The sequence below is a fragment of the Engraulis encrasicolus genome, chromosome 18 (genome assembly GCF_034702125.1).
Source record: "Engraulis encrasicolus isolate BLACKSEA-1 chromosome 18, IST_EnEncr_1.0, whole genome shotgun sequence".
Taxonomy (NCBI): Eukaryota; Metazoa; Chordata; class Actinopteri; order Clupeiformes; family Engraulidae; genus Engraulis; species Engraulis encrasicolus.
The window spans coordinates 19,444,149-19,465,817 of NC_085874.1; the positions used below are offsets into that span (position 1 = coordinate 19,444,149).

Consider the following 21,669-nt stretch of genomic DNA (forward strand, 5'->3'; position numbering starts at 1 on the left):
TGTTTTCTGTCCAGCTGGAGAGGAGTCAACGCTGGCGGCAGGCAGTCAAGGTCCCAGCATGCCCTGGAACACCAACACGCCCAACAGCTCCAAGCTCTCCGAGAGCGTGCTGGGGGGAACCTTCACCCGATGGGACGAGGACGCAATTCCCTGGTGAGGGGACTACCTTGGCTTGTCAGACATACCTGCTGTACTTATACTGTCTATGTCTGTCTTTCTTTCTTTCTTTCTTTCTTTCTTTCAAATGTACATTTTTATAACGAGCGTTTGCATTGACATGCACTTACAGAATGCCAATCCTCAGGTACACACACAGTGCATACACCTTTTGAAGCCAGTTACAACCCGTCCATACCTTTGTGTCTTCCCTGCTTGTTCTCCAGTTCTCTGGTGTTGGAGGAGGTCACTAAGCAGAGCACATGTGAACTGGAGGTGGACGCTGTGGCTGTGGACATCCTGAACCGCCTGGAGATTGAGAGTAAAGACCTTTTACATACCTTTTCTCATACTATACATCAGTGGTGTCCAAATGTCGTCCCGTGTCAGATTCGGCCTGGACATGGCAAACATTTGGCCCGCCATGAGTTTGGAGCAAAGGAAAACCTGCTGTATATGTGTGCTGTCTGTGGCCATACTGTCGGGCAATTTGTTTTGCCCTTATTTGCGTGACATAATTTCGCACTTGGGGGAAAATAATTGGAGACCACGGCAATACATTATTGTTTTTTGTCTGCTACCAGTTGATGCATACTGCCCTATAAATGCGAAGTGCAGTGACTACGTGTTATGTCAAAATTGAGTTCAGACTGAAATTGGTCTTCATTGCTCCTCCTTTGTCTTTTGACAAAGCCACATGTTCCAAATGTGTCCCCTTTTAGAATATAGCTATGCCAAAATTGTAGTGACTAGCCTATCCAACCTAATGCTAAGGCTTTGAAGGCATTTTTCTCGGTTTCAATGTTTCAATCTCGTAGGGTCTTTGCCTTTTTAGAAAGGTCTGGTTCGCAGAAAGATTCTGAACGTTGGTCTTCTGGATTGATTGAGACAGATTTCAGAAGCCTCAGGACTCAGGCTGAAATGGCACGTTTTGGCTTTGTCTCCTTTTTCCTGTTGGGCTAGTTTGTGGATGATCATTACCATCTTACCAACCATTTGATGAACCCTAACCTTAAAGAGAACATATCTGAATTCTACCCGGCAAACAGAGTTGCTTTCAAGCCCGAGTTCAGAAATGGCCATTTCTTGACCATGAGCTGTAGGACCCAGTAGGAGCCTCCTTGACTATGAGCTGCTGTGCTCTTCAGGAACACGTCATCACATCAGAGAGATGCCAGCCACTTATAGCCTCACTGAGCATACACCAACCTCTTATAGTCTGTGTATTTGCATTTGAGATGGCACTCTAAGAGGGCAAAATAAGGGGTGCGGGTAGGCGGGTAGACAGATGGCTGATGTGGGGGGGAAAGCGAGCGAGCGAGGGAGGGGAAGATGAGTGGACACAGGAACAAGGCTTGACGAGAAGTGGCTTATTTGCAGCAACATGAAAGTTGAACTGAGTGGGGAGCCGACAGGCCGCTTGGCTGAGCTGGAACGGAAGGGTTTGTTTGTCTGTTTTGCTTATTAGGTCTTTGGATATGTAAGCCGTGTCAACATACCTCACTCAAAAGATCCCCCAAGTAGTGGAAAGCTGGACATCATAGATTAGAATGGAGCGTTGTTTTAAAGTTCATATTTGCTTCTTTTTTTGCAATAATATGGTATTGCAGACAGTGTTGCACTTTAAATGTCTGTATGAGCAATGTCTAGGTCCATACTGTCTATGTCCATGTATGAGTACTGTCTATGTCTATACTGTCTATGTCCTTACCTAGATTAGTCTATGTCTGCATGGGAGAGCAAGAAACGCAATTTCAAATTCTTTGTATGACCAGTGCATGTAAAGAAATTGACAATAAACTTGACTTGACTTGACTTGACTTGTGTTTTCCTCAGTCTCTGAACAGACATAGAAATATGGCCTTCAACCTCAAGCTTTTGCCTGGCTGTTCCTCTCAAACCTTTTTGAGTTTCCAGAAATATGTATCGTTGTTTACATGTTCTGCACATGTTAAGTGGTTGAAAAATAGACATAAAACTTTCTGGATCTTGTGTCTTATGCATTGTTTATTAGGGCTGGGAATCAATCCGGATTTCCTGGATTGATTCGATTCCGATCCAGAGGTTCACGATCCAATTAGATCCACAATTTGATTCCATCTTCTATAATGCTGGGTTGTCACTTTAACCCATTTATGCCTAGATTTCTAAGAATTCAGGGTCGTTGCACAACCGAAAGCTGCACAATTCAAAATCCATAAATGGTTTAAAGTAAAAACTGCCACTATTTATACAAACAGCGCATGTGTATTTGTGCATGTAGCCTACGTAAATGTTGAAGAGAGCTACAGAAAATATAATCATCCTGAAAGATCAATCCACAATTTTTGAATCGATATCGCACTTTTCGAATGTGAATCGACATTGGATCATGGATCGATTTTTTAAATTATTTTTTATTTATTTATTTATTTATTTTTTGGACCTAGCCCTATTGTTTATACCAAAGAATGTGAACAATAAGAGTAACCAAGAGATACAAGATAACAGCCAGTACTAGTGCTTGTCAGTGACATTCAGAGTGCTTATTCCTCCTTTTTTAAATCCTCTCTGCAGATCAGATCGGGAGGAATCCAGGACTGCAGGCCATTTGGGAAGACGAGAAGCAGAGGAGGAGAGAGAAGAACGAGTCTTCCCTAATCGAGACGCCCGAATCCCAAGGTGAGACCATTGTTTTACTGCACCATCTTGTTTGGACTCACCTGCCTGCAGTTGGCATTCTATAATTGTGCCAGACATAAGGAATGACTCATGATAGTCTTTGTTAGAGGCCCATGAGAGAGTGAGAGAGAGAGGAGACAAGGTATGAGGGGAGAAAAAGAGAAAGACAGACAGTTCTAGCGCTAGGTCTTTGAGAATGACTCACAGAGCACCTGTGATGAAACTTTCATTGAGTTGTTCCGTCGGAGATGATGAATTGCCTGGCTGGCGCTGGTTCATCTAAAGAAGCGTAACCGCCTTCCTGTTGCTTTTTCATGCTATTCCAGACCGTGGGCTGCTCGACGCTGCAGAGAGCGAGAGGATCTTCATGAAGAGGTTCAAGGAGATTCTGCGGGAGAACGAGTTCAATGTGTAAGTGGAAACAGAACAGATATTTTGGCTTGGCAGAGGCCTGTGTGCCTCTGGGAAATATTGCAAATAATGACCAGGTGTTAAAGAAATCCTTTTACAGACTGATCAGGAATGGGTGATAAATCCCATTATGACTTAAGGCGGATTTACATGCAAGTGATTTGTTCACGCCTCGAAACGCTAGCACTGCGCTGAGTGGGCGTGTTCCGAACGTCAGTCGGGGAGATTTTAAATTTAAGAGGCCACCGAATTTTTAACACTCATTTTGATAGCAGTGTTGAGGTATAATGTGAACCAACGTGACTGCTTAACATTTTAAAGTACATTCATGATTAAATGCATGTTACTATTTGCCATTTTCCAACGTCCTGCATTTCAAGCAATGTCATTGGTTACCACTTCACGACCTCGCTCCTCAGTACATTTTTTTCAACCAAACTCAATTTTTTTACCCTGTTGGCCAACTGGCCACTCGCTTCGCTTGCTTATGTCTCCACCTACCGCCTAGCTACCGCTTCCCAACACAAAAAAATGGAACACCCCACATCCACTGCTTCACTCGCTTGCTTGTGTAACCAACATGAAAGTGAAAGTGTGAAAGCCCATTGGGAAACTCCAACTCCCATTGTCATTGTGACACAGCACTCCACAGCACACAAGTGAACACTGCACGCTGCACACAACGAAATTGCATTTATGCCTCACCCGTGCAAGGGGGCAGCCCTCAGTGGCGCCCCATGGGGAGCAGTGCGGTGGGACGGTACCATGCTCAGGGTACCTCAGTCATGGAGGAGGATGGGGGAGAGCACTGGTTGATTACTCCCCCCACCAACCTAGCGGGTCGGGAGTCGAACCGGCAACCTCTGGGATGCAAGTCTGACGCCCTAACCGCTCACCCATGACTGCCCTTTAGACATTAGAACACACTGCCATACAATTGGCCCAGGTAGCGAAAGCAATGTTATGATGACTTGAGGCTGACTTGTGTATGTATGTGCTGTGTGCTGTCCTTTGGCCTTGATCTTCTATAGGAGGATCTTTGTTGACAAGTCACAAGACTTATTATGTTCTGGAGGCTTTTGTATTGCCACATGTACAATGCACTGATTCTTGCCGCACAGTTTGCGGATGGAAGATAAAAAGTGTAAACAATGACGTTGGAGATGGATTCTTCTCCTATTCATTGGCCTTCCAGTTCCAGCCTTTGTGGCAGGTGTCATTGGAACGGGATGAGGAACCTTGTACTACAGTTAGGTGGACACTCCAATGCTTTTAGAATGGCCTCACAAGACAAAGATGAAGGACCTAGCAAGACATGGAAGTTATGAGAAATAGTGTCCTTGTTTTCCTCTCCCATCTCTTTGTTGAATAATGAAAGGGATACAACTGTATTTATCTACCCCATCATCTTTACTACAAAAGAGCTGTGTTTTTCATCAAAGTCACACTTATGCTGAATTACACAGAGAATTCTCCTGCAATCCAGGATGATTTTTTTTGCTGTGAATGGCAGAGGTCTTACTTTAGTCTAAGGTTTTCAGGCTGGCACTGCAAGTGGTTCAAATTATGTTCATTTTTTTGTAATGGGCAATCATACTGACTGGTCCTGTTTTTTTTTCTCTTCCATACCATTGGCTGGCATAGATTAAGGATTTGGAATGTTTTCCAGAGGGCCCGGGTACAAGAGGGGAAGAGAGGAGAACGGAAAGGGACTTGGTGATTTGTTAGCCGGCTGCTTCTCTTCTCTTCTCTTCTCTTCTCTTCTCTTCTCTTCTCTTCTCTTCTCTTCTCTTCTCTTCTCTTCTCTTCTCTTCTCTTCTCTTCTCTTCTCTTCTCTTCTCTCCTCTCCTCTCCTCTCCTCTCCTCCCCTCCTTTCTCCTCTCAATCTCCTCTCCTCTGCTTCTCTCCTCTCTTGCCCTTTCTCTCCTCTCCTCCTTTCTCCTCTCCTCTGCTTCTCTCCTCTCCTCTGCTTCTCTCCTCGCCTCTCATTTCTCTCCTCTGCTCTGGTGGATGGTGGGAGGGCCTCTAAATGTAAACATGTGCTGCTTCCAGATACATTACCGAGACTTCACGGCGACCACATAGGTCGAGCTGCGAGGAGAGGAAAGCAACCCCGATTTCGATGCATGCACTTTTCCCTCTGTACTTTCTCCAGCTAGATGTCTTCCATCAGGCGTGAGTGAGTGGGTGGGTCGGGAGGTTGCGGGGGAAAAGGGAGGGTTCTGCAGGGAAAGGGAGGGTATCTGGAGCATGGCCCTGTACTCTGTATTCAACACTCAGAAGAGAAATTTTGTGTCTGTGTGTGTGTTGCAAAAAGTACAGTTGGCCAAAGGCTCTTTCCCTTGCGTCATGCCCAGATGTATTTTCTTGGTAGTTTTGAGGCTGAGGAACTGGTGAGGGAGCTGAGCTCGAACAGCGTTTCCCTTTTTGTCTTGTGTGCCCCTTATGCCATTTTGTCGCATCATGAGTAGCCCTGCACTCATGCTCTATAGCTCTTTGTCTACCCCAATGTGACTATACTCTTGGCATTTGTTACATTTGTTATTATTAACATTTTCCACATACCCCCTGCCATGTGCTTGTGTGTACTGTACCCCTTGTGGTACACGTTGCCCTGGTTGCAATCACTGCTTCAACAGAGGCAGCTACAGCAACATGAACAGCATTGGAGTACTCTTGGGCTTGCTCGTGTGTGTGTGTGTGTGTCATGTCATCGATTGAATTATTTATTTATTTTAGTTTTTTTGGCCGCGTGCCGTGCGCTGCATTCCCGAACTGGCTCACAGCAGCGTTAGCACTGTTCACGGGCTGGCTCTCATGGCATTGCAGGAAACAAGCCTTATTACTGAACGACCCGACCAGAGGCAACCAGAGAGAACAAGTCACCGAGTTCATTCTGGAAGATACTTTGCTGACGACACATTTTCAGTTTCTTTGATGTGACATTGGAATGCGTCTGTGTTGGGGATGCAAATTATCAATTCATTTTTAACTTGTTCCCCGGGACTACTGAGCTACCGGTCTGCAGACTGTAGACTCCACGGCAGCTCTGAAAGCGAGCGAGCGAGAGAGAGAGGGAGAGAGGAAGTGCTCCTCGTAACAACCCCCCCCACCAGCAGAGTCTGCAATTAATTGCAATTCATTTTTTTAATCGCTGAACGTTTAAATCAACTGAAGTTATTGATTATAACTTTAATTATAACTTATAATTAATTATTGACATCCCTAGTCTGCGTGGTTATTGTCAAACCATGTCACCGCTCATTGCTGTACCATCACTGTTAACACGTTAATTGAATCGTTTTTACTTTCCATCTGGTTGCCCAATTTGCTTCACATTTAGAGAATCTCTTAATGTTTCTCCAATTCGCTGAGTATCCCTGAAGAAATCCTTACAACCTCTGCTTCTTGTTGATGCTTTTGTTCTGAGCGTAGAATTTGCACATACCCCATTTGCCGCAGAACTACGACTCCGGAACTACCGAACTACCGGTCTCCAGACCGTAGACTCTCACGGCGGCTCCGAGACCGAGCGAGCGAGCGAGAGAGAGAGAGGAAGTTGAAGGTGGAGCCTGCACTTAAATAAGTTAATCACCGCTGGGTCTCCAAGCTCTGCTCCCCCCAATCCTCTCCTCTCCTCTCTTCCCCAGCCCCTGGAGTCATTAGTGGGGAGCCTAATTAACACACAAGGAGCCTGCTGAGCCAGACTTGGCTCTTTGGAGTCGGAGCCAGCCCTCAACAGTGGCCTCACGAGAAGGCAAAGCCTTAAAATAAGCCATGCGCGCCCAGCTTTTGTTTTTTTGTCATTCTCGTAGTATGACGCCTTATTGCATTGTTCTGGTTTTGTAGTGTGGCTTTGTTATATTGTGTCTGTGTGCGTGTGTGTTGCGAGCGAATATGTCTTATTTTATTTACACAATGGGGCTTCTTTCATGTACAGTACACTCAGACAACATTTTGTTTTATCAGCATTTTTTTTTACACCTCACCACAGAAATGGTGAAGTCCGTGGGTTGTGGCAGATATTCAGTTATGATTTGTTGGACCTATGGCAATGAAATCAGGATCATTTGGACGTCATATTAAATACACACACACACACACACACACACACACACACACACACACACACACACACACACAGAGACACACACAGACACACACACAGACACACAGAGACAGACACAGAGACAGACACAGAGACAGACACAGAGACAGACACAGAGACAGACACAGAGACAGACACAGAGACAGACAGACAGACAGACAGACAGACAGACAGACTGCTGATCGCACGTGCACACACGAGCACATGGGGAGGAATATCATGTTGGTTGATTAATATGAAGTGGGAGGCTAATGAGCCTAGACATAAACCATCCCAGCACCACAGAGGTGCGTGTGTGTGTGTGTGCGCGTGCGTGTATGTGTGTGTGTGTGTGTATGTGTGTGCGTGCGTGTATGAGTGTGTGCGTGTGTGTATGAGTGTGTGCGTGTGTGTATGAGTGTGTGCGTGTGTGTATGTGTGTGCGTGCGTGTATGTGTGTGTGTGTGTGCGTGTGTGTGTGTGCATGTGTGTGTGCGCACATACGTGTGTGTGTATGTGTGCATGTGTACGTGCATGCATGCGTAAAAGCGAAGTGAAAGCCCAACTGGGAAACTCCAACTCCCATTGTCATTGTGACACAGCACTCCACAGCACACAAGTGTACACTGCACACAACAAAATTGCATGTATGCCTTACCCTTGCAAGGGGGCAGCCCCCAATGTTCCGGGTACCTCAGTCATGGAGTAGGATGGGGGAGAGCACTGTTTAATTACTCCCCCCACGAACCTAGCGGTTCGGGAGTCGAACCGGTAACCTTTGGGTTATAAGTCTGACGCCCTAATCGCTTACCCATGACGTGCGTGCGTGCGGTACCTGTCTGTGGTTCACGTTATTTCTAATGCCGTCACACCTTTTAAAGCTTACACAGAGTATATCGCCACCTGTGCTGATGGCAGTCTGTTTACTGTGTGTGTGCGGTGACACAGGACCCAGTCTGGAGTGGCAGGTGACAGCGAGGATGAGGAGCCGTTCCCCAGCCTGACTCTGCACCCCAACGACCTGCTGAGCCCAGAGCACCTGCACATGGGGGCCCCGCCCGCCAGCCAGGTGGACACACACACCGACACGCCCACAGGTGAGACCACTGCTGCTCTTCCACATCTAGAAGACATAATACAATAGTGATGACGATGATGATGAGTATTATTGTTGTATTATTCTATTGTTGTACTGTTGTTTGTTTTTCTGTGTTGGTGTCATGTGTCCTATGTGTTCTATGTGTTTTATGATGCTGCAACCTCCCTGTCTCCAAAGCAAATTTCTCCTTCGTGGAGACTAATAAAGAAAGCTAACCTATTATAAATATTAATGTACAAAGATGATGAAGCTGTTGAGGAGGACGATGGTGGTGATGATGATGATGATGATGATGATGATTATTATAAATATTAATGTACAAAGATGATGAAGCTGTTGAGGAGGACGATGGTGGTGATGATGATGATGATGATGATGAGTATTATAATATTAATGTACAAAGATGATGAAGCTGTTGAGGACGATGGTGGCGGTGATGATGATGATGATGATGAGTATTATAAATATTAATGTACAAAGATGATGAAGCTGTTGAGGAGGACGACGATGGTGGTGGTGGTGGTGATGATGATGATGATGATGATTATTCTGTCTAGAAATACAGTATTACTCATTTTGTAATGAGGATTGTTTATGAGGATTTAGCATCATAGCAACTTCCAGAAAGTTTAAATATTTATTGCATTAAATCTGATTAACAATCACATTACTGACAATGATGAAAAGTTGAAGCTGTGTATTGTTTATACACATAGATTTATGTGATTGCTGAACAGATGGACCCAAGACTGTGACAAAGCATGTGGACTATTCGGCATGACTAAGACCTTCGGATATTGGATGTTGTCGTTCTGTGATTGCAGTTGTGTCCTCCAACAGTGTTGATGTTGACCCATTACTGTCTCACATCTGTTTCTAGACACTAAGAAAGCAGGTGGGCGAGAGGCTGACTCGGCCATTGTGGATGAAGAGGCCCTGCTCAGTCTCCTGGAGAACAGTCAAACCTTCCTCCCCCTTTCACAGCACTCCCCCAACCAGTCACAGGGTAAGAAATAAAGACTTGATTTGCAAAACGGTGTGTCTCTATTTTGTAGAATGTTGGGATATTGACATTTTTGTATTGGGCATTCCATTGCATTGCATTGCAAAATGCCTTCTATATAGGTTTAAAAGGTATGTTTTCAAAATATTTGAATGGCAAGAATTCACACAGGACCTCTTAACAGTTATTTTCAATAGTACAATTCAAAAGCGAAAAATGGTGGATACACCACTTTGCAAATAAAATCTTGAAATGCTCCCAACACCACACTACTGTCTCTTTTGCTAACACTTTAGAATGCGGTCCACATGTGAGTCTGTAATGCATGCATGCATAAATGTCTGTACAAGTGTCTTAAACATGTGTTAACAAATGTTTTTGATTTTGCTTTGATTTGGCTAAATAAGTCAGTTGTTCAGACACTTAGGCATATGTGTGTCTACCAGGTCTACCAAAAAGGCACATGTTCACATATTAGTCACTAAGTTCAATAAAAGAGACCACTCAACTATGATGATGATGATGATGGTGGTGGTGGCGGCGGCTAATAACAATAAAACGAAATTATATTCTGCGACTGATTGTACATCATTCTGTCTTTTTCCAGAGGACAGTCAGGACCAAGTGTTGGATGAACTGCTGGCGGGCTTCGAGGACTCCAGGTTCCAGACAGAGCTGGGCAGGCAGGCGGCTGCCTTCGGGAACAGCGGCAGCTGCCCGTACAACAGTGACGAGGAGGAGGCGGCTCCGGAGCTGGAGAAGGAAGAGGCGGAGCTAAGTGTGATGATGTCACAGAGGTGGGACACTGACGCGCCAGAGCAGTCGTCCAGACAAAGGTTGGGACACTTTTTTTTTTTCACTCTTTCTCTCTATTTTATAATATTAGTTTATAAATAGTGTTAAAACTTTTGGATGCAACACTTTCTGTGAGGGGTTGCTAAGATGCATAACCTGAATGACCTAACATGACCCCTGCGTTGAATGAATCTTCCAATTTCGTGTCTTGCAATGATGATGGTGAATGTAATGGTTAATTTCCCTCTCTTTTTACATTTTTGACTTTTCCTGCGTAGCGTCTGCCTGAAGGACAAGGGAGAGAGCTCTAGTGAGGAGCAGCAGGATTCTTCAGAGGAGGAGATGGACTGGAGTGGAAACAACTCCATCTTCATGGACTTCTCCATCCCCCAGTTAGACGGGGCTGCGGATGAGAACAGTGGTGGGTTGTGGCTTTTCTACGGTTGTGTGTTTTTAAACTTATTTATTTATTCTGTATTAAATTTTGAATTGAGGAAGTTGCTCAATGAGATTACTTTTTTGAGAATACATTATATTTCCTGCTATAGTTAAAGCATTCAGTTTTATGAGATATACTAGGTATAAAACAATACAGAGCTCATAGTCGTGTGTCCTAAATGCCTCTGCATTACATACTAATCAACAGATTTAAAGGTCAGAAGAACATGTTGGTTAAAATGCCTAAATGCCTCTGCTTCGCCGGTACAAAAACAAGACTTATTCTGTTTCTGTTCCCTCCAGATGGCTCACCAAAAGACAAAAGCTCGAGGAATCACTCGTCGCTGACGGCAACTGACCAGATCCTTGCCAAGCGGAATCCCTTTCAGAGTGACGCTGTGCACATGGAGCCCCCGTCCTCCGCCAAAATCCTCTTGGAGTGCACACACCCCGAGCACAGGCAGGCCCTGTCCCTCGACAGAGAGGAGTCCTTAGACAAGCACTTTATCTCCAAAGGCTCCATCGCACAAGAGAGCAGTGAATGTTTGACAGGATTTAAAGTTAATAAAGAGAAACCTTACATCCCACCGGTCAAACACCCCATCCCCTGCAGTATGGCCAACAGCAGGGCAACAGAAGTGTCACCCATGGGGGTGGAAACCATGGCTATGCATCCCCTGTACAGCTATGAGAACAGTGCCATCGCGCTTAACAAGGCAGACCCAGACAGTCTCGCCTTTGGGAACGGAAAAATCACCCAGAGTCGGAAAAAATACAGCAGTATTAAAAGCAGCATGGAAAAGAACCACTTGTCACTGCTCCAAAACCACAGGAGCTTCTCGCTGTGTTACTCGGAGCTAATGAGCTGCCCCACCACGGCAGACATCGAGCTCAGCCAGAAGGACTGCAAAAGCCCCGTACCCAGAGGCCTGGAGCAGGCGTCGAGCCCCATGGAAGAGAGCATGCTCCTGGATCCCCAGGAGGGCGAGATGGGCAGCGACGGGGAGGAAGGGGACGTGGGCGAGCTGAAGATCAGATACGAGGATTATCAGGAGAACAACAAGACTGAGCGTACCATCATGGCTCAACAGGAGGCGCACTATAAGTTCTTCCCAAGCGTCATTCTCTCAAACTGCCTCACCAGGCCAGCGAAAAAGAACGTTGTGAGTAAAACTGGAGACGCCTCCTCGCCAAAACCTAGTCAGCCGGAGCCACGGCGGTCGAGGTTGAAGCTGAGTAAAAAGGCGAGCCGCGCTGCCACCCAGAGGAAGGCCGACGCTGTGGACAGCTCACCTCCTCCTGTGCAGCAACCTCCAGAAGAAGAAGACGCTGCAGTCATCACAGCCATCCAACCTGTGTCTCCAAAGAGCCAGGAAGCTACAGAGGAGACAGAGATGGAGACGTCTGAGATGAAGCCTGAAGAAGAAAGCCCTGTGGCTACCGAACCAGTTGAAGCGCCTGCTGAGGATCGCCTCACTCCCCTGACTGAGCTACCAGCCAAAGTGGCTTGCACTAAGGTGTCGAGTTTGCCTGGGAGCAAGTACACGTTGAGGACAAAGCGGAAAATGAGCCATGACAGTGAGGAAGGGGAACATTCCAGCACCGCTCTAAAACCGCCCGCTTCATCCAGTAGCCTGAAAGACGGCTCGGTGCCCAGTGGTCAGGAGTTAAAGAATCAAAAACGACGAAAGGTTTCCAAGAAAGAACCACCCATTATCATTAAGTACATAATAATCAACCGATTCAAAGGTCAGAAGAACATGTTGGTTAAAATGGCAAAAGTGAATGCAGATGAGCAGAGTGTTACCTTAACGCCGGAAAAAATGCAGGAATACAATAAGCTGGCACCTTTGAAAGACTTCTGGCCCAAAGTTCCTGAATCAACAGCGGTCAAGTATCCACCCCTTGAACAAAAGACGAAGAAACTCTCAAAAAAGAAAGCCAAAGTTAACTCCAACCCTAAGAAAGCCAACCCAACTGCCCCTCCAAAACCTAAAAGCCGGTCAGGTAGTAAAAGTCATAATGTAAAAAATGGTCAACCTTTACCCAACCTGTCTGCCCCTTGGCCATGTTACAATGATTACACGAATGACTACTCAAAAGAGTATTCAGATGTGATGTTTGAGTTAGGCTACCTGTCTGATCGGGCCCCCAGTCCTACGCGCTCAACACCACCTCGCTGTTGGTCCCCTTCTGATCCACTCATGGAGTTGAACGAACACTTGATCAACCCCTACAACGATCCCTGTCTTGGGGCTCCGTTTCGTGACGCACCCTCAAATGTGCAGGGCCAGGGGTCTCAAAAGCGCAAAAGTCGAACGGCCAGGCCCAGGAAGACCTCAGGAAGTCCTAAGTCCAGACAGTCTAAGGCCACAAAGCAGTCAGAGCCTCAGCCTGCCAAAGACGACAAAAAGCAGGCCAGTAGTCAAGGCACATCGAGGAAACAAAAGAAAGAGCCAGAGGTGACCCCTGTTTGTAGCTCTGATGAACCCACAAGTAAAAACGCCAGAAAGCCTCGTAGAAAGAAGCAAGCAAATGAAGCGGAAATATGCTCCGTTAAGAATTGTGAAGACAGAATGCCTGTTAACCAGGATGCCGTTTTGCCCGCCTCTAAATCCTCATCAGTTAAGAGGTCATCCCCTCAGACATCAGGAGTGGAAAAGGGAGAAAATACTTCTGCCGTCGCCATGGACACAAGCACTGAGATTGTAGCAACTCTTATCGAACCAAAGAAAGAGGAAAATGAGACCAACATCAGTGAGCCAAACCAAAGCATAGAGGCGGGTGATGAGACCCATAGAAAAACTGATCAGTCAGATCCTATCAGCCTGAGTTCAACTCCATGCGAGTCAGAGAAATGCCAAGCAAGTGTTTCTGTGCCAACATCTGGAAGTATCGGGTACCCTTGCTCTGTCATCACATACAGTAGATCTGTGTCACAAACGTCAAGCTGTAAGGCTGAGTCTGTGTCCAGCCCACCAAATCCTTACGAATTCAAGAGTGAACCATCAGACCTTGAGGAGGGTCCAGACTCCTCTCAGGTACCTGATATCAGTCTTAGAGGTGCGTCGAGGGCGAGAAGGCGCACTTCAAAGAAAAAGCAAAAAGCTGAAGAAACAAACGTTCACTCTGAGGCAGCCGAGATCAAATCCAACTCCGAACTCTTAGTGAATGAGTCTGAGCCAAAAGATGAAAAACCACTGGCGGCGGGCCCCAAGAATGGAGATTCCTCTTTGGCAACTGAAATGCCTTCGGGACTTGCTGTTTTGAAGGAGCTTCTACAGAAACGGCAGAGATTGGGACTGACCCAAGAGGATAAAACTGGAACTCAGACTCAAAATACCACTGTATCAGCTGATACGGTCACAAGCAGTGATGCCAAGTCAGCAAAGAACAAGAGGGCCCCATCCACTACTACCCGAAAGCCAAGGGCACCAAAAACTGAAACTCAAAAGGAGAAAAAACCAAGGAGCAGGAAAACTCAAAATGGCAAGCAGGAAAACGTTAAGGTCGAGCCTCCTATGTCAGATGGTAGCCCCACATTTTTGGCAGACCCTGGATTTGACAGCTGCTATTCAATTGAAGATAGTTTGTCCCCCGAAGGTCCTCATAACTACAACTTTGACATAAATGTCATTGGCCAAACGGAGTTCTCCAGTCCCTATTCAGGTAGTCAGTTTGTGGTCGCTGACAAGATTCTGCCACAGAAGTTCCTGAGCGATTTTAATCAGCAGGCAGTCTCTGCAGTATCCTTGGGGCTGAAAACCACGGAGGAGAAGCCACTGTCAAGGGAAGATCAAAGGTCTGTGTCAGAATGGCAGAGGTCAGGCAATACCAGTCCAGACCTTTTTGACAAGACATCAGTTGAAAACGGAGAAATGATCTCAGGCAATATGTCTTTGTCGTTTCTTGAATCTGACCGAAGAGGAAAAGACCGAAGAGAACAGCACAGTTTTAGCCACTTTCAGGACTTTCACTGTGAAAAGAGAGACTTCCTCTTTGCACTGGATTCCTTCATGCCCTTGACTTCAACTTCATTTGCAGACAACGGTGCTTCCCCTGTAGGAGACTTGGACGGGAATGATGCCACATCTACAACTCCCAGCAGCTCCCCATGTTCTGTCAGCTCGCTGTCGCAGATCAGGGCTTGCAGCCAGGCTCTGAAGGGTGCAGCAGGTGGCCACGTCCTCAAACCCCTCATGTCTCCACCCAGCCGAGAGGAAATAGTCAGCACCCTTCTCAGTCTCGACCTGGCAGAGGCCACCTACCAGGAGCCGTTCTGCAGCGACCCCTCTGATGCTCCTGTAAGACCCAGGTAAGACTTAAAATGATTAAATTATTATGGTTAAAATAAAATAAAATAGTTTTGTAAAAGTTTGTTTAAATCCACACTAATATCTTCAGTATGTTCCCAATGTTGTATATACAAGCTTATTAGTGATCGAATCTGTCTTTTTTTTGTTATGTAGGGAAGTTGGTGGACGAAAGCTGACCATCGAGACAAGGCTACCCAATGAGCTGAATGAGTTTACCGGGGATTTGTCTGTGGAGGGTCTTCAGTTTTGGAAGGCTGCATTTTCAGCGATGACCAAGCCAGGATCCCTGGCAACACATGAAACTGATGCATCAGACTTCACCAAGGACCAGAGAGAGCCCAGTCCATCTTCTAGCGATCAGAAAGTTATCCTGATGCCCTGTAAAAGCGCACCAAGCAGAGAACGAGTGCAGATATGGCTGCAAGCGAGGAAACAGTTTGAGCAGCTTCAGAGACAAAGGAAAGCCACAGTGGAGCGAGAGATGACCGAGCTAGCGAGGGCAAAAAATAAGCAGCAAGTGGCGGATTCGCCTAGCAGTGTGGCTGGCTCTGAAAAAGACCAGAGTAAGAGCGATAAGACCTCTCCATTGCGGGTGATCAGGAGAAGAGGCTTAAAACTGGCTATCACTAGAAGCCAGCTTGATACGGCGGAGTCTGAAAGCTCCTCGAAGGATTTGAAGGCTGAGAGGGACAGCTCATCGCCGGGTCAAAATGATGGTGACACCTCAGAACACTCCATATCTCCTGACTCGCCAATCTTGCCGCCTTGGCAACGTACCGTTCTGCCGAGCTGTACCCCAAGGGACCATGAGACGACGGAGCAGAGAAAAATCAAACGGCCCCCGGCCTCCCCCAGCCCTGGTGGTTATCACGAGGAAGACGGCCTCTCTCCTGTGAATAGGCCTGAGAAAGAGCTTTTCTCCCCATCTCCGCTGTCCATGAAGCCCATGGATGAGGACAGTCCGCGTTCTTACCACCTGCACAGCACACCAGTCAGCAGGAGGAAGCAGAATAAGGCAGAGCCAACATCTACGCCCCCCGGCAGGCAGCCCATGGCTGAAGGTAGGCAAGATATATAGCATTTTGTGTCTGTTGTAAAGAAAAGCACACTTAACACACAAGCACTTAACCAACTTCACTTTTTGAATTTGAATACTCTTGTATGTGGACAGTTTTCCTTGTGTCACAGCCTGCCTAGTTTATTTTTGCTGCTGTTAGTTCCAGTGAAATGAACATGTATTTGGTCTAATAGCGTGAAATATACCAAGTCTGTTGCGTTGTGGAGATGGAACAGTTCACTAATCACGCACGCAGAGGCACTTGCTCTAATTAATTATAGAGGGGGTGGTTTTGTACAGCTTTTTTTGTTTTTTTAATATTCCATCATTTTCCCAACTCCAGAAGAAGAAGGAGAGCTCCTGTCCCAGAGACTGTCACAGAGAAGAGGAAGCCACACAGACGCATTAAGAAGAGTTCTGCTGACTACTCAGATGAAGGTCCGAGTGAACTTTGTGAATCTGCATGCAATCTCTTTGTCTTTTAAAGATTTTCCCTTGTGTTTTGTGAAGGACGTCTTCCCCATGGCGCCATGCCAGGAACGTCCTCTTGTATTTTTTATTTGCATTAGCTTTGATCAGAGGTGTCAAAAGTAAAAGTAACTTATCTGAGTAACCAGTAGACCCAAAACTTGTCTTACGATCAGCTAACTACACTGTTAGATCAAGTCTGTGGTGGGTCCTTGTTAGGTTTTCAGTGTTTCTCAGTAACAACACAGTCTATCTATCTCATTAGGTACAATGGAGTAAATCGTGTAACAGCTATGTAATGCCATGTGCTAGTGTTGTAATTACACTACAAAAGTACTTTTACTTTTACTTTTGACACCTCTGACTTTCATATGTCTTGATGTGATGTTGTTAATTGTTCTGGTAGTTGTTCAAGCACTAGCCTTCGTCCTGACAGAACCGTCTTCCATCTCCTCCACAGAATCAGTTCACCGCCATGAATGTTATAAGGAAAGACAACTCTCAGATTGAGGGACCGTCGATAAGTAATTCTTACGGCTTCAAGGTCAGCATGCATAATCTGCAGGAGGCCAAAGCACTACATGAGGTGAGTGAGGATTCTAAAGCCCTATTCCGACGGGACTAGAGATTCTAAAGCCCTGTTCCGACGGGACTAGACATTCTAAAGCCCTATTCCGACGGGACTAGAGATTCTAAAGCCCTGTTCCGACGGGACTTGTTTCATGGGAGGACCTGGGGTAAAGTAATAATAACCGGGAAATGTAGTCCCGTCCGAACGCGACAAGTCAGTGAAGATAGCGGAGTATGTCGGGTAAACTTCACCGCGACTTTTACCTCCTGTGAAAGGGTCCGGAGATATTACCCTGGGTAATACTAATCCCGTCCGAATGCGACCCTATGTAAAGATGTCCGGTTAAGTGCACGAAACGCACAATATATCCATTCTCTCCCGGCTTGCAAACATTACAGCCTTGCAGTAAACTTTTAGTTTTGTTTTAGGGAGTTGTTCCAAGCTGTGCTCGCTGTCAAAATCAGACAGTATGGTCAAACGCACTCTCCAAATGAAAAGACACGCAAGCAGACGCATTAGAATGGATTTTGATGGGTTAGTAAACCAACAGGCAATATTTAGAATTGTTCCACGGGACCAAATGCCTCCATGGATGCGCAATATTGTGCTCAAAAATCAATAATAATATTGTGGAGTTGGCACGCGCATGACGACAAGTGCAGTCGCAGGTGCGTGATGAGTAACCCCTCCTACTTTCTGTTCGTTTACTGAGATATTTCAATCCAGTCCGAATCGGCCATTTCTATTACCAACGTCCTGAGATAAAAATCACATTCCCCCACGTCCATACATTAAGCTAGTCCCGTCGGAATAGGGTTTAAGATTACATAGAGATGTGCCAACTTGATGTGTTGCTATGGGTGCCAAATGTGAACAGGTTCTGGTCTGCCTAAGGGGCGTGTGGTGCCCGCTTGATCTAAAATAAAACATTTGTTTTTCCTCGAAATTCAAACAGTAGGCCTGCAAGTTACAGCATTAAGCTTTTCTTGATCCAAATATTCAAGTATGCCTAGACCCTCAACAACCCCAGAAAGATACAATGACCGATTTCTTGTATAAAATCCAGTCTCATTCATTTCAATGGAACGGTCCTGAAGTGTGCATAATATGAACATAGAACCCGGGAACAAGGGACCATTGGTACCTCTCTCTTTTCTCTATTCTCTTTGGTGAGGCATCATGAGGAGTTCCTTGCCATTGTGCTCCCTGAATAATATACTGTAATACATTTGCCTACATGTGCTTTTAATGGAATGGCCACAGAAGACCTATAGTCCTAAAGTCCTATAATCCCTGTGGGTCCGAAATAATAAGACCCTGTGTGGGGTGTGGGACCTGACACTGGCAACTCCAACTGGTTGACTTTGATTTTCAGAGAAAACATTTGGATTTGTAACCCCATCTGAACATAAAGGACAGTTGAGGCCACAACAAAACATGTATAAACAATTGAAATCCAAGCAGTTGTTCAGTGTGAATGTCTACATTTTTACCAAATGCTATTGTATTATATGTGTCTACACACATGATGCTTGGTGCAATAATGCTACGGTAGTACAGAGGCACTGCTCTCCACTAGTGGAGTTCATGATCATCAAGTGCCGACCCTTCTATTTACCCAGAGAAATATCCGCTATCATATTAGTCGCTGTGTACCTCGCACCCAGCAACAACAACAGCGTCAGAAGCGAGGCACTGAACGAGCTGCATCGGGGCATCAGTGAACAACAAGATGCACACCCAGATGCCTTCACAGTGGTCCTGGGAGATTTCAACCATGGAAATCTCAAAACAGTACTTCCAAAACTTCATCAACATGTCAACTTCCCAACAAGACAACAAAACACCCTGGACCTTGTTTACTCAAATCAGAAGGGAGCATACAAGGCAAAGCCCATCCCCCACATTGGAACATCAGACCACCTAACGATTCTGCTACTGCCAGCTTACAGACAAAGGGCAAAACTCACCAAACCAGTTCAGAAGGAGGTGAGAAAATGGCCAGAGGGGGCCATCCCACGACTACAAGACTGCTTTGAAACCACAGATTGGGACATTTTCAAAACAGCTGCCACCCACAGCAATCACATTGACATTGAGGAGTATACAGACACTGTGACCTCCTACATCACAAAATGCATCGATGATGTTACAGAAATAAAACACATCACCACCAGGGCCAACCAGAAGCCATGGTTCACAGGAGACGTTCACCGACTGCTGAGGGCTAGAGACAAAGCCTTCAGAGCAGGAGACGTAGCTGGCCTAAAGACAGCAAGGGCAAACCTGTCCCAGGGCATCAGGAAAGCAAAAAAGGAATACTCAGACAAAATAACAACACACTTCAAAGACAGCAGAGATGCACAGAGCCTGTGGCAGGGCATACAGGCCATCACGGACTATAAGCCTGCACCACGGAGCTGTGACAACAACAACACCTCTCTGCTAAACGACCTGAACAGTTTCTTTGCCCGCTTTGAAGCTCAAAATGACACTCACCCACAGAAAACTCCCCCTCCCCCCCATGATCAACCCCTTTACCTGTCCTCTGCCAGTGTGAAGAGGACACTGGCCACCATCAACCCACGCAAAGCAGCTGGCCCAGACAACATACCTAGCCGAGTGTTGAAGGATTGTGCAGAAGAGCTGAAGGATGTCTTCACAGACATCTTTAACATCTCTCTGGAGCAAGCAGTCATCCCATCACTTTTCAAAGCTGCTACCATCATACCTTTGCCGAAGAAATCATCACCATCATGCTTCAATGACTACCGTCCTGTAGCACTGACGCCCATAATCATGAAGTGCTTCGAACGGCTAGTCCTGTCACACATCAAAGCCACCCTACCCCCCACCCTGGACCCCTACCAGTTTGCATACCGAGCCAAGCGATCCACGGAGGATGCAATTTGCTCTGCCCTCCATCCAGCCCTCACCCACTTGGACAATAAAGACTCATATGTGAGAATGCTGTTCATTGACTTCAGTTCAGCATTCAATACCATAATACCACAAAAACTCATCAGAAAACTGGACAAACTAGGTTTCAGCACCTCCCTCTGCAACTGGCTGCTGGACTTCCTGATGCAGAGACCACAAGCAGTACGGGTAGGGAATAACACATCAAGCACCCTGACCCTGAGCACGGGGGCTCAGCAAGGTTGTGTTCTCAGCCCCTGCTGTTCACGCTGCTGACACACAACTGCACAACGACCCACAGCACTAACCATCTTGTGAAGTTTGCGGATGATGCACCACTGGTGGGCCTCATCACCAAGGGCGATGAGACTCACTACAGAGAAGAAGTAGACCTGCTGGCCAGATGGTGCAAAGACAACAACCTCCTGCTGAATGTCAACAAGACCAAGGAGATTGTTGTCAACTTTCAAAGGGTCCAAAAACAACTGCCACCACTGACCATCGACGGCGATGCTGTGGAGAGAGTGAGCAGCACCAAGTTCCTTGGAGTGCACATCAGCGACGACCACTCTTGGACCACCAACACTACATCACTGGCGAAGAAGGCCCATCAGCGTCTCTACTTCCTGCGCAAACTAAAGAAGGCAAGTGCTACACCCTCCATCATGACAACATTCTACAGAGGAACCATAGAGAGCGTCATGTCCAACTGCATCACAGTGNGCATGCAGGAGGAAGCTGCATGGAGAAAAACAGGAAGACACTCCAGCGTGTTGTGAACACAGCGAAGAAGATCATTGGAGTACCACTCCCCTCCCTGCAGGACATTTACACCACACGCCTCACCCGGAAAGCACTGATGATCATCAAAGACACAAGCCACCCTGCACACAAACTGTTCAGCCTCCTGCCCTCTGGAAAGAGGTACAGGCGCCTCCGTTCCCGTACCACCAGGCTGGCGAGCAGCACAATGCACCAAGCGATCAAGATACTGAAACACTCAACTCACTCTCCCTCCACTGTCAGCTCCAGCCAGCAAGGCCACTGACAACCCCCCCCCACCCCCTCATCCCCCACCACCATATCTGCGACTGAACATTCCACCTGCACTACTATATTTTGTGACTGAACTTTCAACCTGCACTAACTCAAAACATGCGCACACACACACACACACACACACACACACACACACACACACACACACACACACACACACACACACACACACACACACACACACACACACACACAAGCACACTGCACTTTCTGCACTAAACCGAAACATACACACACTGACACACACACACACACACACACACACACACACACACACACACACACACACACACACACACACACACACACACACACAGACACAGACACAGACATACGAGAACACACACACACAGACATACGAGAACACACACACACAAACACACACACCGCACCTTCTACCTGCACTAAACACACGCACGCACGCACGCACGCACGCACGCACGCACGCACGCACGCACGCACGCACGCACGCACGCACGCACGCACGCACACATACTGCTGCTGGTGTACTTGACAGACCTTTTTAATATTTATTTTTCTTCAAAATGCAGAATTAATATTTATTTTTCTTCAAAATGCTACTATTACTATGTCAGAACGCTATAAAGGACTTTTTAGGAAAAGCACAA

The 21,669-nt window shown here is 46.4% G+C and overlaps 1 protein-coding gene across 1 annotated transcript in view; it reads left to right on the forward strand.

Annotated features, from left to right (window-relative positions):
* Positions 1-21,669, forward strand: part of rev3l (REV3 like, DNA directed polymerase zeta catalytic subunit) — an 89,357-nt gene that overhangs the window by 36,887 nt on the left and 30,801 nt on the right. The window contains exons 5-16 of the mRNA XM_063223208.1: positions 15-153; positions 384-478; positions 2,713-2,817; positions 3,144-3,228; positions 8,264-8,412; positions 9,295-9,420; positions 10,025-10,253; positions 10,491-10,633; positions 10,954-14,965; positions 15,120-16,027; positions 16,367-16,461; positions 16,952-17,077. Coding sequence (XP_063079278.1) covers positions 15-153; positions 384-478; positions 2,713-2,817; positions 3,144-3,228; positions 8,264-8,412; positions 9,295-9,420; positions 10,025-10,253; positions 10,491-10,633; positions 10,954-14,965; positions 15,120-16,027; positions 16,367-16,461; positions 16,952-17,077 — 6,212 coding nt within the window. The remainder of the gene's footprint in view (positions 1-14; positions 154-383; positions 479-2,712; positions 2,818-3,143; positions 3,229-8,263; positions 8,413-9,294; positions 9,421-10,024; positions 10,254-10,490; positions 10,634-10,953; positions 14,966-15,119; positions 16,028-16,366; positions 16,462-16,951; positions 17,078-21,669) is intronic.